Here is a 12,845-nt window from a genome sequence, read left to right on the forward strand (position 1 = left end):
TCACAGGCAGAAAAGACACTGACCTTGGAGGTGGTTATCTTTTCGACCTCGAGTGCATAGTCCAACACGGGCGTCGCTGGGAAGTGCTTCTTGACGTAGTCCTTCAGAATCTTCACCCGCATGTCTGGGTTGTTTATCTGCAAATGGGTAGCTCATCCGTTATATAAAGATATATATATAATTTCAGTCAAGCAAACCTAAAATTTTTGGTTCACCTGCTATGTTTTCAGTGCATATTGACCCTGCTGTCAGAAAACCAAGTGGGTAATACATGCCCATCCAAACCGGTTTTTAGGGCATGAGATTCATGCAAAAAACAGGATTTTAGGGCAGATTAAGTGCCTTCTCCAGTCTCCAGAGGCAAGAGCTTCATAGCCGAACCATCGCACAGCAGCCCTGAATTTCAGCTTCCGTTTCTGAGATGCCTAACTTGTTCCGCTTTTTCTCAAATTCAATGCTCCCAAAAGTTTGCACATGATCTCTACCATGTCTGCCTGGACTTGGCCCATTAATTTGACCCTCGTTAATTCAGGAAATTGCATTCATCCACTGGTTACAGCAGGTGTTGCGTTATTTAATGGAATCAAAGTCATTAGTGAAGGCATATTTAGTCTCGCAACAGTTACTCCGAGAACTCTCTCAGCAAGGCAAGCACGGTAAATGTACGACACAAATGAGCAAAAATGACGCCAGCATGCAGCCGAAGTGAAACAGCGGAGTCTGCATTGCCTTAGTCATCAGCAGATACCGAGCAGGAATGACATACCGTATTCACTCGCATAATGATCTCACTTTTTTGTCAGAAAAAATTGACCCAAATTCAGGGGTGCGATCATTACGCGAATTAAATTTCCCGCGGAAAAAAAATTTTTTTTTTCGTCCCGCATTTGCTGCGGGATGCTGGTGCGGGACACCAAAACAAAAATGGCGGCCGGCGGAGCAAGCCGAACGCGATCTTTTTTTTCTTCTCGTGAGTACATTACGTGCATTGAACCAGTTTCTTCCGTGTCAGTGATGAATAATATAGTTAATATCGGCAATAACGTAGTTGCGGCAATAACGTAGCCATGTGCACTTAGAGGGGACAGAAACAGATGGGCGCGCTTAGCTGCCAGTGACAGAAACCCATGGCCGGCATACTGCGGAAACTGCGGCATCTGTTTCACTACTATCCTAACACGGCACGTTTCCGCTAAGGGTGGGCGAATATCTTAGCTGTGTTACAAGCGTTGGCGTATGAATAGGGTACACTTTTAACGTATCAGTGTAAACGTGGCTACTATCATTGCCGCGCGCGATTTGTTGCGTGCTCACGAGTGCAGATGAAAAGAATCGAAAGGTGCCTTTTTTTGTTTTTGTTGACTGCAACCATTATAAAGCCTACCCATAATAAAGGCAAGTTTGGGTGTACCTCTTTTTGCCATGGAAGTGCGGAAAGTGATGAAAGTAATGAAATGAGGCATCTACTTAAGCATGTTTGGTGCGTGCAGACGAGTCGTTCGCGTAACATTCGACAGATGGTAAGCGCGATCATTATTAGCTAGGCTTGGCACACGACATATCACTGCGGCAAGTTCAGGGTGCGATGATTACACGGGAAATAAAAAAAATCGAATTTTGACGACAAAATTCAGGGGTGCGAGCATTATGCGAGTATATACGGTACATGCCTATATGCTTTGGGCCTATTTGTGCCTTGATTTCTCAGTTTAATGCAGTGCATGCAAATACATCGCCCTCGTCACTTTAGAACTGCATAGTCGCTATTCATTATGATCATGTCGATAAAGATTAGTTTCATCCACAGCGGTTGCGGCAAAAGGTCATTTCGTTTTGACTCTGTGCAAGCGCGCGCGATGTCACAAACATGGCGTTGAGGATGAGTGATTCTACCGTGGCTTGCATGCTAGCATCAAACCCGCACGCTACGTCACGATAAGACTGTTGCGGGTCAGTTCACTGGCAAAAAATCATTGGGATGTGCGTGCGGAATTGAAAAGCATGTCTCGAATGAAGGTGCGGGTCTTGCACAAGAGCCACACAGCAAAGAAAGTGCGAGGCCTTCACCGCTCTGAGCGCTAATACCGTATTTACTTGAATCTAACGCGTACCGTTTTTCCGATAAAACAGGTTGAAAAATTGCATGCGTGTTAGAATCGAGTACAACCCTAAATCCGCCTTACTATACCGCCATCAGCATTCGAAAAATGGCCGCCTCGTATGCGCTTCTAGCCTAGCTGTTGTAGCTTCCTCCATGTGCTTACCTCCATGTTGTATGTGTAATCAGGCACTGGTATAACCTAGTTTACCGCCTGTCTTCCCATTTTCTGGATTTATTCAATCAGCATGGAAGCGCCGACTGCGAACACACACACAAGTCCAGCATGATGCCGCATTTAAAAGGAAAGTTATGTTTGCGGAGACAGATGGAAATTGGGCCGCATCATGGGCGTTCGGAGTTCCTGAAGCTTGCGTGCGGGACTGGTGCAATCAGAAGTAGAATATTTTCGCCATCAAAGCAACAAGGAAGGGTTCCAGTGGACCGAAGCAGGGCCGCTTCGCCGAAATAGAAGAGCTGCTCGCGGAATACGTGCAACAGCAGCGAGTGAGTGGCATAGCAGCCTGTGACGACCGATCTGCTCAAAGTACAGGCGATGCAGTTAACTCTGCAGAAAGGGCTAATGCGGAGTGACTTGAAAACAAGCAGGTGCTGGCTATCAAATTCTGTGAAAAGAAAAGTCTTTACCTTTCGAAGGCAGACAGGGATATGCCAAAAATTGCCTAAAGAATAAGAGAAACTGCACAGTTTTCAGCGGTACGTTTTGAAGTTGCGCCATAGAAACAGCTACCACTTCGGACAGATTGGACATGCCGATCAGACGCTGCTCTACTTTGGCATGCCTGCCATCACAACCGTTGAAAAGAAGGGGGCGAAGCAAGTGCGCATTTTGTCTTCCGGCCACAAAAAAAACTTGGGTCACTGCAACGCTTTGTTGCACTGCGGATGGGCACAAATCGCCCTCATATCTTATCTTCAGACGGAAGACGCTCCGGATAGGTATCGTGTTTTCGACTGGCGTGATTGTGCGCGGAAATGAAAAAGGTTGGATGACCACGGACTTGGTCGCTGACTGGATTGATATCATTTGGTGGAAGAGACCCGGCGGCAGTTTGGGTCTGCGTGAGATGCTTGTACTCGATGCGTTCAGGTGCTGCCTTGACCAGCACATCAAGGACAGGCTGGCCGCATGCAACACGGACCTTGTTGTGATACCCGGTGGCATGACATTGCAGCTCCAGCCGCTCTATGTTTGTTTGAACAAGCCAGTGAAAGATAGAATCTGGGTGCTCTACACCGAATTGCTTGTCAGTGGCTGCCATGAATTCACCCCCTCCAATAAAATGAAGCGTGCCTTGCAGCAGAACTTTGCTGGATAGGTTAAAGATGCATGGTGCACGATCCCGTCTGCCATGGTTAACAAGGCCTTTAAAAAGTGTGAGACTTTGAATGCCATGGACGGCACAGAGGATGAAATGCTTTGCTCTGTTGATAGTGATAAGGAGTTGTGTGATAGCGACACTGAGTTATATCTATTGCCCCACGGGACTCATGCCGGCGCAGTGAAAATCTTGGTGGCAAGGTACGCCGCTTCCATTTGTGTTTTTATTCATCACAACTTTAGTGTATTGGGAATAAATCTGTTTTTTCCAAATGAGAGAAAACAGTATTTCTACATGAAGGCACGAGGTGCGCGGTATTGTCCTCTTCTTTTTTTTGTAATGGAAACTAGGTGCGCGTTACAATCGTAGTTTTTAATTTAAAAAAAATTTTTTGGTCACGCAAAACGGGTGCACGTTACAATCGAGGACGCATTAGAATCAACTAAATACGGTACATTGCGAGATGGCAAGAACTGCAGCTCCCACGCTGCTTTTGTGCTAAATAGAAACAGGATTTGTTGATTCAGTAAGTAAATGTGTGCTCATTTAGTAAGCATGTTTTTTTGTTAACCCTCGATAATTCGGCATCCGGTTAATTTGGACACTTATTTAATCCCAAGAAATACGAATTAACATGCTTTCACTAAAATCTGCAATAATAAATATTTCTGCTCGGGACTGTATTCTGTAATTTTTAATTCAAACTTTTCATCATGCAAACAAAAGTATGCACTTAAAAGTTATAATAACACAAACCATAAATTGTCAAGTGCTGGTTCACCAGAACATTGAAATCCAGGTCATTTGATCTTAGAAACGCAGACTGTAATGTCTACTAGAACATTTCTCGAACCAAAACTCTTACACTGACTAAAGTGACTGGCAATGCCAACCCTTGACTAGAGCAGTTATACTGCGTTTTCATTACACTCGATGCCAATTGCCAAGTGAACATTTCTGACCTGACATTGAGTGTTCACAGGCAAGGCCTGCTACAAGGAACACTGCTTCAAGAAAATTTTGGAAAGTAGTACCTTGCTTCACAATGTATTCTTAAGCAGGAAACACTACATTTTGGTGGGTAAAATGACATCCACGAAGTTGAAATCATGAGTTGCCTCCATCAAAAAGTGCTGCCGATGACAATCTCGCCGCCCTGCCAAGTATGCAGGCCGGCCTTGCTCAATGGAGAAAGCGGTGAGGCTGCCCGTCTGCTAATGGTCGAAACGAGTGCTCATTACTTCTTCCGAGCACAGTCCATTTCTTCCATCCATTCGGATGGCTCTGGCTTCAAGAAGCAACAACGTATTAGTGCCCGTCCCAGCACTATTGGTTTTGTGCTGCTGAAATTGCAAGCGTACTTGCGTTCCTGCACCAGACCGGCAAACTTTCGTAAGTGGCGTGGCACCCGTGACCTGCCGGCTTCACCGACAGCCACCATTGCTGGAAGACAGCTACCCGGTCATCAGAGCAGTGTCTAACAGTGCTTGCGATGAGAACGCTCCTCGTCATAAACCGCTTATTTTTAACAGCGCTTTGACGCCCGTAATGTTAAGGCAAGTCGCTTTTATCGATGCCGTCTGCGGCAAAGAGCGAGTCAAGTGAGCATCCCTACACGACGACCGTTGCACGCAGCCCACCTGCGAGGACAAACGCAATGCGCCAACCATAGTTTGCTACACACATTACTAGAGACAACTCTGCCACAGCCATTGCCTAGTCAGCATGGCAAAGATGATTAGCGTATGTACTTCTCTGATCTTTGAATTCTAGCTTCAGCTTCGCTCATGACGTTATTCATTACGCTGCGTCTTTCTAAATTCGCAGCACTCAGTTTTCTATATGAGCAAGGAAATTAAGTTGCTGCGCACATGCATAATAATTGTATTTATTGTGCAACAGGTTGTTGAACGTGATCAATTTGTGAAGTATCCAAAGTGTATCTTCCTTCTGGCAAAAATAAGCCAGAAGGAAGACCTTGAGGCAAATCCACGTACCAACCATCTGGTTCAAGCATGCTGGTTGAACTGCCACACTCCCAGCTGCCGTAAACACTGGCACTGGAGTTTCTAGTAACTTTTGCAAAAAACCCTATGGCGTCGGCATAAAATGCTATGGCAACAAAATTTTTCGCGTATTCCATTGCTGTAGGGGAATCTAACTGAATGCACTCAAGTAAACTCTAGCAATGCCTCACAGGGATGCCCACTTCACAGCCCTGTGTTGACAAACGAAACGTGAAGGAAGGGTGCTGTGCGCAGTGCAGACTGACCGACTTGACTCTGTGTCCGATGCCCATGATGAGGACGCCCTTCTTGCGCATGCTGTTCACAAATTCCATGGGAATCTGGCGGCTGTCGTATGCCTCGCTGAACTGGCGTGCTGCCGCATCCAGGGCACCTCCAAACCGGTCACCCTGCACGGTGAGACATGTGCAGGTTGACAGTCTGGCCACCACCACTTTGAATGGAAAAATGTGCAACGATTCTTGAACATGATTTCAGACTACAAGCTGCACACCAAACATGCGCCTGACATACTAAATGTCAGCGATACGGAACGGATTGTTAAACATGCACTCATAAAAAGCAAATCTTGTTTTTAAACACTGCACGACTTTTAATGACATTAACTATCTGCTTGTTCACCTTCTCTTGCTGCCAAATTTTTAAAAACGTCCATTGCAAGCAGGTTTATACTCTTAGATTACAGGCATTGCTACAAAGGTTAAAAAGACCTCTCTTGCTTGCATTTGCGAGCCCAAAAATATACAGTATCACATGAGAGAAACGCCTTAGGTACTGCATTTGCCCGAATCTAACATGCATCTATTTTGAGAAAACAGGTACGAAAATTGCCAGTGCCTTAGAATCTGATATGAAACCAAAACCACATTCACAGCCTCGGCAACAGCCAACTGCCAGAGCTGTCAGGCTCTGGATCATTGCCATCGCAAAATGATGACAAAGCACATTTTTGTAAAGGTTGGTTGCTGTTGGTTCATATTATGCTCGACTACTATCTAAAGCAGGTATTCTAGGCCGATAATTTTAGGATACACAGCCGAACCTCAATATATCGAACAGTGCTGCGATTGGAAATAGTTCGATATAGCCAGAATTCGATATATAAAATAACGTAAAAAGCATGTCAAAAACACGTCAAAAACTTCTGCAAATCAATCAATGAACCAAGGGCACGATTGGGGACCACTATTTGGAACGCACGTTCGGTTGCGCTGTGCGCAATTGGCCTAGGCCATGCCGACTGTCAGCCGGGAGTGCACGGTCGATTGTGCTGCATGCAATTAGTGTAGGCCGCGGCGACTTCATTCGCTGCACGAAGTCAGCACAGTCTAGGCCAATTGCGCGTGGCGCAACCAAACGCGCGCTCCAAACAAGGATCCCCGATGGCACCCCTATCGTGGCTCAGTAAATACTCACTTGAAGCCTCACAGAAAGGATTCATTTATTTGGATAAAAGCACTGCAGCAGTGTATCCTGCTTCTTATTGGCAGACAAAGACAAAGACAGGGAGCCGCAACAGAGCATTACTCACTTGAAGCCTCACAGAAAGGATTCATTTATTTGGATAAAAGCACTGCAGCAGTGTATCCTGCTTCTTATTGGCAGACAAAGACAAAGACAGGGAGCCGCAACAGAGCATTCCTAGAGCATTCCTTGATTCATCTCTTTCGAGCTTCTTGCCACAGGCCGCAGCGTCCGAGTTGCTGCCGGCCCGTAATGACCTTAAGACTATTGACTCTCACTGTAAATAATGTGAATAAACCTTCAAGTTTTTCATCCCGACGTCCTCCTCAACTCCTACAGCACCTAATGCACCGACATAATCGGTTGCCAGCATTTATGGCACTGTGCCAAGCTTGCTATCTGCGCACGGTTTCAGGAACGCTGTCAGCCGCATGTAGTTAAACTCAAACTCGCATAGTTTGAAAAATCGGTTAAGTTGAAATTTTCCACGGCATCTAACCATTTCCCATATATGCCATGTATTTATTACGCTTTATCTCCAAGTATCTTTGGCCAAATTGCAGAAATCTCTAAATCTCGACTGAGAGTGGAATAAGAACTCCTCCTCTGCCGCCATCGTACCTACCACAAAGCGAATGCTTTCCCTGAATGTGATGTCTGAACCTAGCGGCATAACAACTTTGTCAAGCAACCTTGTGGCACATCAAGTGATGGGAGAGGTGTGCGTAGAGGCAGGCCCTGCAACATAGGCCCTGCAATTCCTTTTGTTCGCTTTATACAATGCACGTGATTCACCACTGGAAGTGTGATCACCGTTTTAATTTTATTCTGACGCAATGCACGCGGCGCTGTATTTTTATTCTATGCAACATAGGATAAAAAAGTATGTGCCGCATGCGTTGCGGTACATCCTGCTTGCATTGCGCATACTCGTGAATGCTCACATTGCTTTCTGTGGCACTGTTTCCAGTAAGTCCATGCCACATGTGTTGCATGGTAGAAGGCAATGAGAGCATTCCCGAGTATGCGTGATGCGGGCAGGTGCTACTGGTGAGAGGCAAATTTACCGACACTGAAACTGCTGAAATTAGTGCAAACGGTGGGGATGGTGAAGGCGATGACAACGAAAGACCTCGAAAGGTGTCTACATCAGCCGAAACAAGAAACACGATTGGCTTGCTGCGAAATAAAGTCAAGTGCAGCGGCAGGAACGATTGGCTCGTGTGATCTGTGAAGCAGCTCGAGGACACCTTTCTGGGTCCAAGTGCTACCAAGAAGCAGAGCAGCCTTACGCACTTTTTATGCAATGAATAAAATGGCAGTGCTGCAAAACGGAGCTGGTTGATATCTCTGGTACGTTTTAATTTATTTCTTTGAAACCTTTACGAGGAGCCAGTTTAGAAACTCCTGCTTGAAGTTATCAGCAGTGCTGAATTTTTTAGAAACAACTCGACTTTTCACTGCGATTTCTGCGACTTTTGCTTCTCTGAAAAATCCACTTGTCCAAATTTTTTCCGGTTTTTACTACTTCCCGAGTTAACGAGGTATTACTGTACTTTGACAAGTCCGACGCAGAGTCTTGCGAAAGTGATAGCAGTACCTAAAGTGATTGCTCGAGAATACCAACCCTGCGCGTTTCATATCTGTGGCCAATGACTCACAAATGGCGATAATGACGCACCGCTTTCCTTATCAAAGCTCATTAAAAAACATTCTAGTATGTCTAGCTAAATTCTGCGCATCTTGCTTTTTCTGATCGTGAACATGGTGGCATGCCATATTTTTCTTTTATGAATCAGCGGCACGTTATACAGCTGTCACAGGTGCACTTTCATTCGCGATTGGGCTCGACTGGGATAAAATTTTTCGGCCCCAATTGGCTTTTTTGCTAAGCTATGGGAGGAAGCCACATCCAGTTGAGAATTACGATCCGGATCGGGCTCAACTGTGATTGAAAGTGGCCGTGTGACACTGGTGTTACATTCAGGTACACTGCTTTAATTTTCCTGCTTTAATGAGCCCGCAAAAATTGGGTGGACATTTGATTCGAGGGATGCACTAGAATTGGGTAAATACAGTACACAAAAGGGCATCTCAGATCTCAACCTATTTACCGCTGAATAGGAAGATCGAAACGTTTCTGCGACCAGCGGCCATGGAGCACCACTTAAGCTAAGAGACCAGAACACGGCACGTTACGTGCTAAAAAGCAAAAAGGTGCACATGTCCGTTGTTTGACCCTAACCACATGTCCATAAGCTCTACTATGCAAAGTATCTATTCCAAAGAAAGCGTTGCAGTTCAAAAACAACCACAGTGAATAACAGAGTGAGACTGACTGCACTACTTGCGTAGGTTCCACTGCATTGCCTGCAATATGTGAAACATAGCACAGGTGCCTGCAATGGGCAAAAAGTGAACCACTGCTCTAGAACTTGAGAATTGTGTATGTTTGGGCTTTTCAGTTCGACATCGTGGCAAATCTTAGCACAGACAAGCCGAGGCAGAAACAATATCGTGGCTTGGTTCTAAGTGTGTCCATGTACCCTCATCTGTGCAACTTTCACAAAGGGAGTTCACTTTCCTTAGAAGGTAAATCCTGTAAGTCAATGGGCGATAAGTTTCAGCACAATAAAAGCTCATTAATTCACACCTCGTTAATTCGAATTTTTGGATAATTCGAACTAAGTGGCATGGTCCAGACATGCTCTTAGAGCCCCATGTATTGAAAAGCTCATTAATTTGAGCGCTAATTCGGTCCCCCACAGATAATTAGAACTGCGCATCGTTGTAGCCAACTCGCGCTCCATCACAGTTATGCAACAGATGGTGCAACCTGCCGATCACCGTTGTCATCACTGTGCGATTTCAAGGGGCATTCGCACGTGCCATGCCGCATCATTATGGACAGTGCAATACGCAGCGCATTCGGTGGCAACTCCAGGGTTGACCACTCTCTTCCTGTCCCCAGTGCAGTCGCAACGCTTGAGCCAGCGAGTGTGGAAGCTGCGCCATTTCTCTTTCTGTTCTGTGTCTGGTGGGATGCGTCCATCGCAGACCGGCAACACTGCTCACGTGCCATTATGCTGTCGCGTGGCGAGTAGCGCACCAAAACGTTGACGGTGAAATTGGAAACCCTACAGGAAGTGGAAGCAGGGAAGCAGAGCAAGAACGAAATCACCAAGAAGCACGAAGTACCGAGAAGCATGCTGTCGACGTACATCGGGAATGAGACGACCGAGGACCCCTATGAAGCTGAAACTTTCGCCAATGACCGAAAAGGTCCTCGTACGGGTAAGCACCCAGACCTGGAGACAGTGCTGCTCACATGGATTAAAGAAACAAGAAGCCAGGACGTCCTGTTGAGTGACCCCATCATCATAGCGAAGGTGGCCAATTTTACACAGCACCTGAACATCTACGATTTTGGAAGAATGGTATCACTGCTTCAGGGATAGGCAAGACCGTTTTCTGCAATGTGCGCAGTGAAGTCAAAACCATAGACGCAGAAACCTGCACTGTGTGGTGAAATGTTGTGCTACAAGTACTCCTGAACAGGCACGCTCCATCCTATGTTTGCGATGCTGACAAGACCGCTTTGTTTTTTAAACTTGTACCTAGCAGCGTGAGACGGTGTTTGCGGCACGAGATGGGAAATTGCCATTTCGAGAACATCCGCATGCTGCCGGCAGGCTGTGCTGCAAATAAGGCGTGGATGACGGGCGAGCTTTTCAAGCAGTGGCTCAGAAAGCTGGACTGAAAATTTCAGCTTGGCAAGAGGCACGTTTTTCTCCTCGATAATTGCTTGGCGCACAAGGTCAAAATTGAATTGAGAGTTTTCATAAAAACGTGCTATAGACAAAGACGAAAGCAACACATACGACAGGACAGGCACTGATCTAACTAACGTTTAGTTCAAAAGATTATCTATTAAGGATTTTCAACTGTAACTTGCCCAAACCAACGTATTGTTGAATTAAGAGCCAATGAGCAGGTTGTTCTTCCGGCAAAAACCACTGCAGCTCTTCAACCTACAGACCAGGGCATCATAAAAAATATGAAGTTTTTACAGACGCCATGTTCTTGACAGGATGCCCCTATGCTCCGAGAACGACAAGGGTTACACCGCGACTCTGCTCATCGCCCTGCATATGCTTGCGCGCGCCTGGAGTCTGGTAATAACAGAAACAATAGCAAATTGTTTCCGTCGCTGCGGTTTCAGTGCCCCTAGCACGGACACAAGTGAAGTTGAACAGGAGGTTCACATTTCTACTCATGTACGTGAAGTGCTTGGAGATGATGACTTTGGCTGCTACAGGAAGGTCGATGGCTGTGCCGCAGCCTGCAGAGAAGTAACAGATGATGAAATCCTCGGCAAAGACGAACAACTATCCATGGAGGATGACGATGACGTGAATGAGGAAGATGTTGGTGAAACACCAGTTCGACCTTTGTTGCTGCAGCTGATGAGAGGACTAAACTACGCCAGGCTGTTTTTCAGTTTCAAAGAAGGCGAAGATGTTTTCCGGCACGTTCGAGCTCTGCAAGATAAAGCGACAGCAATCGCTTTCAGAGAAAAAGCAAAAAATTATCACCGATTTCTTTTGCAAATAAAAGTGGTACCCAGAGGTGCTCCCACGTTTTTTGTCATAAATGCGGCCTTTTTTTAACTCACTTTTGTTACTTCGAATTTCGTTTAATTCGAATTTGTTAAGTGTCCCCCTGAAATTCAAATTAATGGGCTTTAACTTATGAACACAGGCTGCTGAAAATATACTTTCTGTTGGTAGTTAGTGCTGCGTCTTTCAGTGCTTAAGTCTGTCTGTCTGTCGTGGTCATAGACGCTTCACTCACAAGTGTAGTGCATGCGGGAGAGAGGAACTCACGATGGTGAGCAGTCCAGAGACGAGGGACGAGATGAGGTCCTTGCCCGCACGGGCACACACTATGGTGTTGTGGGCACCCGAGACGGCGGGCCCGTGGTCGGCGGTCACCATGAGCACCATCTCGAGGAACTTGCAGGCGTACTGGGGCAGACGGCGCTGGAACCACAGCAGGCTCAGCACACCCCCAATGCCCAGCTCTTTCTCGATCACGGTCGTGATGGGGATGCCCGCATACAGCAGCTCCTGGCCCCTCTCGTCACAGATGCTCGTCATGAATGATGCTGGCTTGCGGATCAGGCCCAGCTCCTGCAGTGAGGGATGGAAAGGAGGCGGCTGCCGATACTGGATGGAGGCTCCATTTGCATGCATGTTTCGATGACAGGCAAGAAAATGAGCGAGTGCAGAAAGACACTATGGCTACACTGAGGGCATGATCATGGCGAGACAACAGTTAGGCTCATAGCAATGTTTTTGAGACAATGTCTTTCTTAGTGGGTTACCCCTCTTTTCCCTATCAGGCATGTGTTCCTGGACTCTGAGCTGATCCCACAGATAGTGCAGTCTAAAAATGCTAACTGATCCCAAAGACAGCGCAGTAAAAAAAAAATTGGAACAGTCCTACACTCGTCACTCCAAGGGTGACAAGATAAAGCGCAGTGACCGAGCCCCAGTCTGTCCCCCAACTATCAGTGAGACACTGTCCTTGATCGATGTCAACTTGAGGTTGAATTGCCTTCCAACCTCTTTATATTAGTTCACAGCAAGCAGGAAGTAAAGTAGAGTTTAGGAAGTACAGTCAACGTCTGATATAGAGACTGCAAAAATGTCAGAAAAACAATAAAACAAATGCATGAAAAAAACACAATTTAATAAGTATATTTCTCGGATGGAGAGTAGGAGACCTACACAACTCTGCCAATGCATCGTTGAGGCAGCTCTTAAAAAAGAAGGCATTGATAAAAAGTGAAAAAAAAAAGGGGGGAGTAATGCCAAACAATGAGTGCCATCAAAGTAACTCATACCGCCT

General features: G+C 46.1%; 1 protein-coding gene across 2 annotated transcripts in view; it reads right to left on the reverse strand.

Moving 5' to 3' along the window:
• Positions 1-12,845, reverse strand: part of ATPCL (ATP-citrate synthase) — a 117,735-nt gene that overhangs the window by 5,317 nt on the left and 99,573 nt on the right. For both annotated transcript variants that reach the window (XM_065445286.1, XM_065445291.1), the window contains exons 18-20: positions 11,819-12,124; positions 5,714-5,857; positions 24-137 (exon numbers count right to left, since the gene is read on the reverse strand). In XM_065445286.1, coding sequence (XP_065301358.1) covers positions 24-137; positions 5,714-5,857; positions 11,819-12,124 — 564 coding nt within the window. The remainder of the gene's footprint in view (positions 1-23; positions 138-5,713; positions 5,858-11,818; positions 12,125-12,845) is intronic.

Source organism: Dermacentor albipictus, chromosome 1 (assembly GCF_038994185.2).
Source record: "Dermacentor albipictus isolate Rhodes 1998 colony chromosome 1, USDA_Dalb.pri_finalv2, whole genome shotgun sequence".
NCBI classification, from domain to species: Eukaryota; Metazoa; Arthropoda; class Arachnida; order Ixodida; family Ixodidae; genus Dermacentor; species Dermacentor albipictus.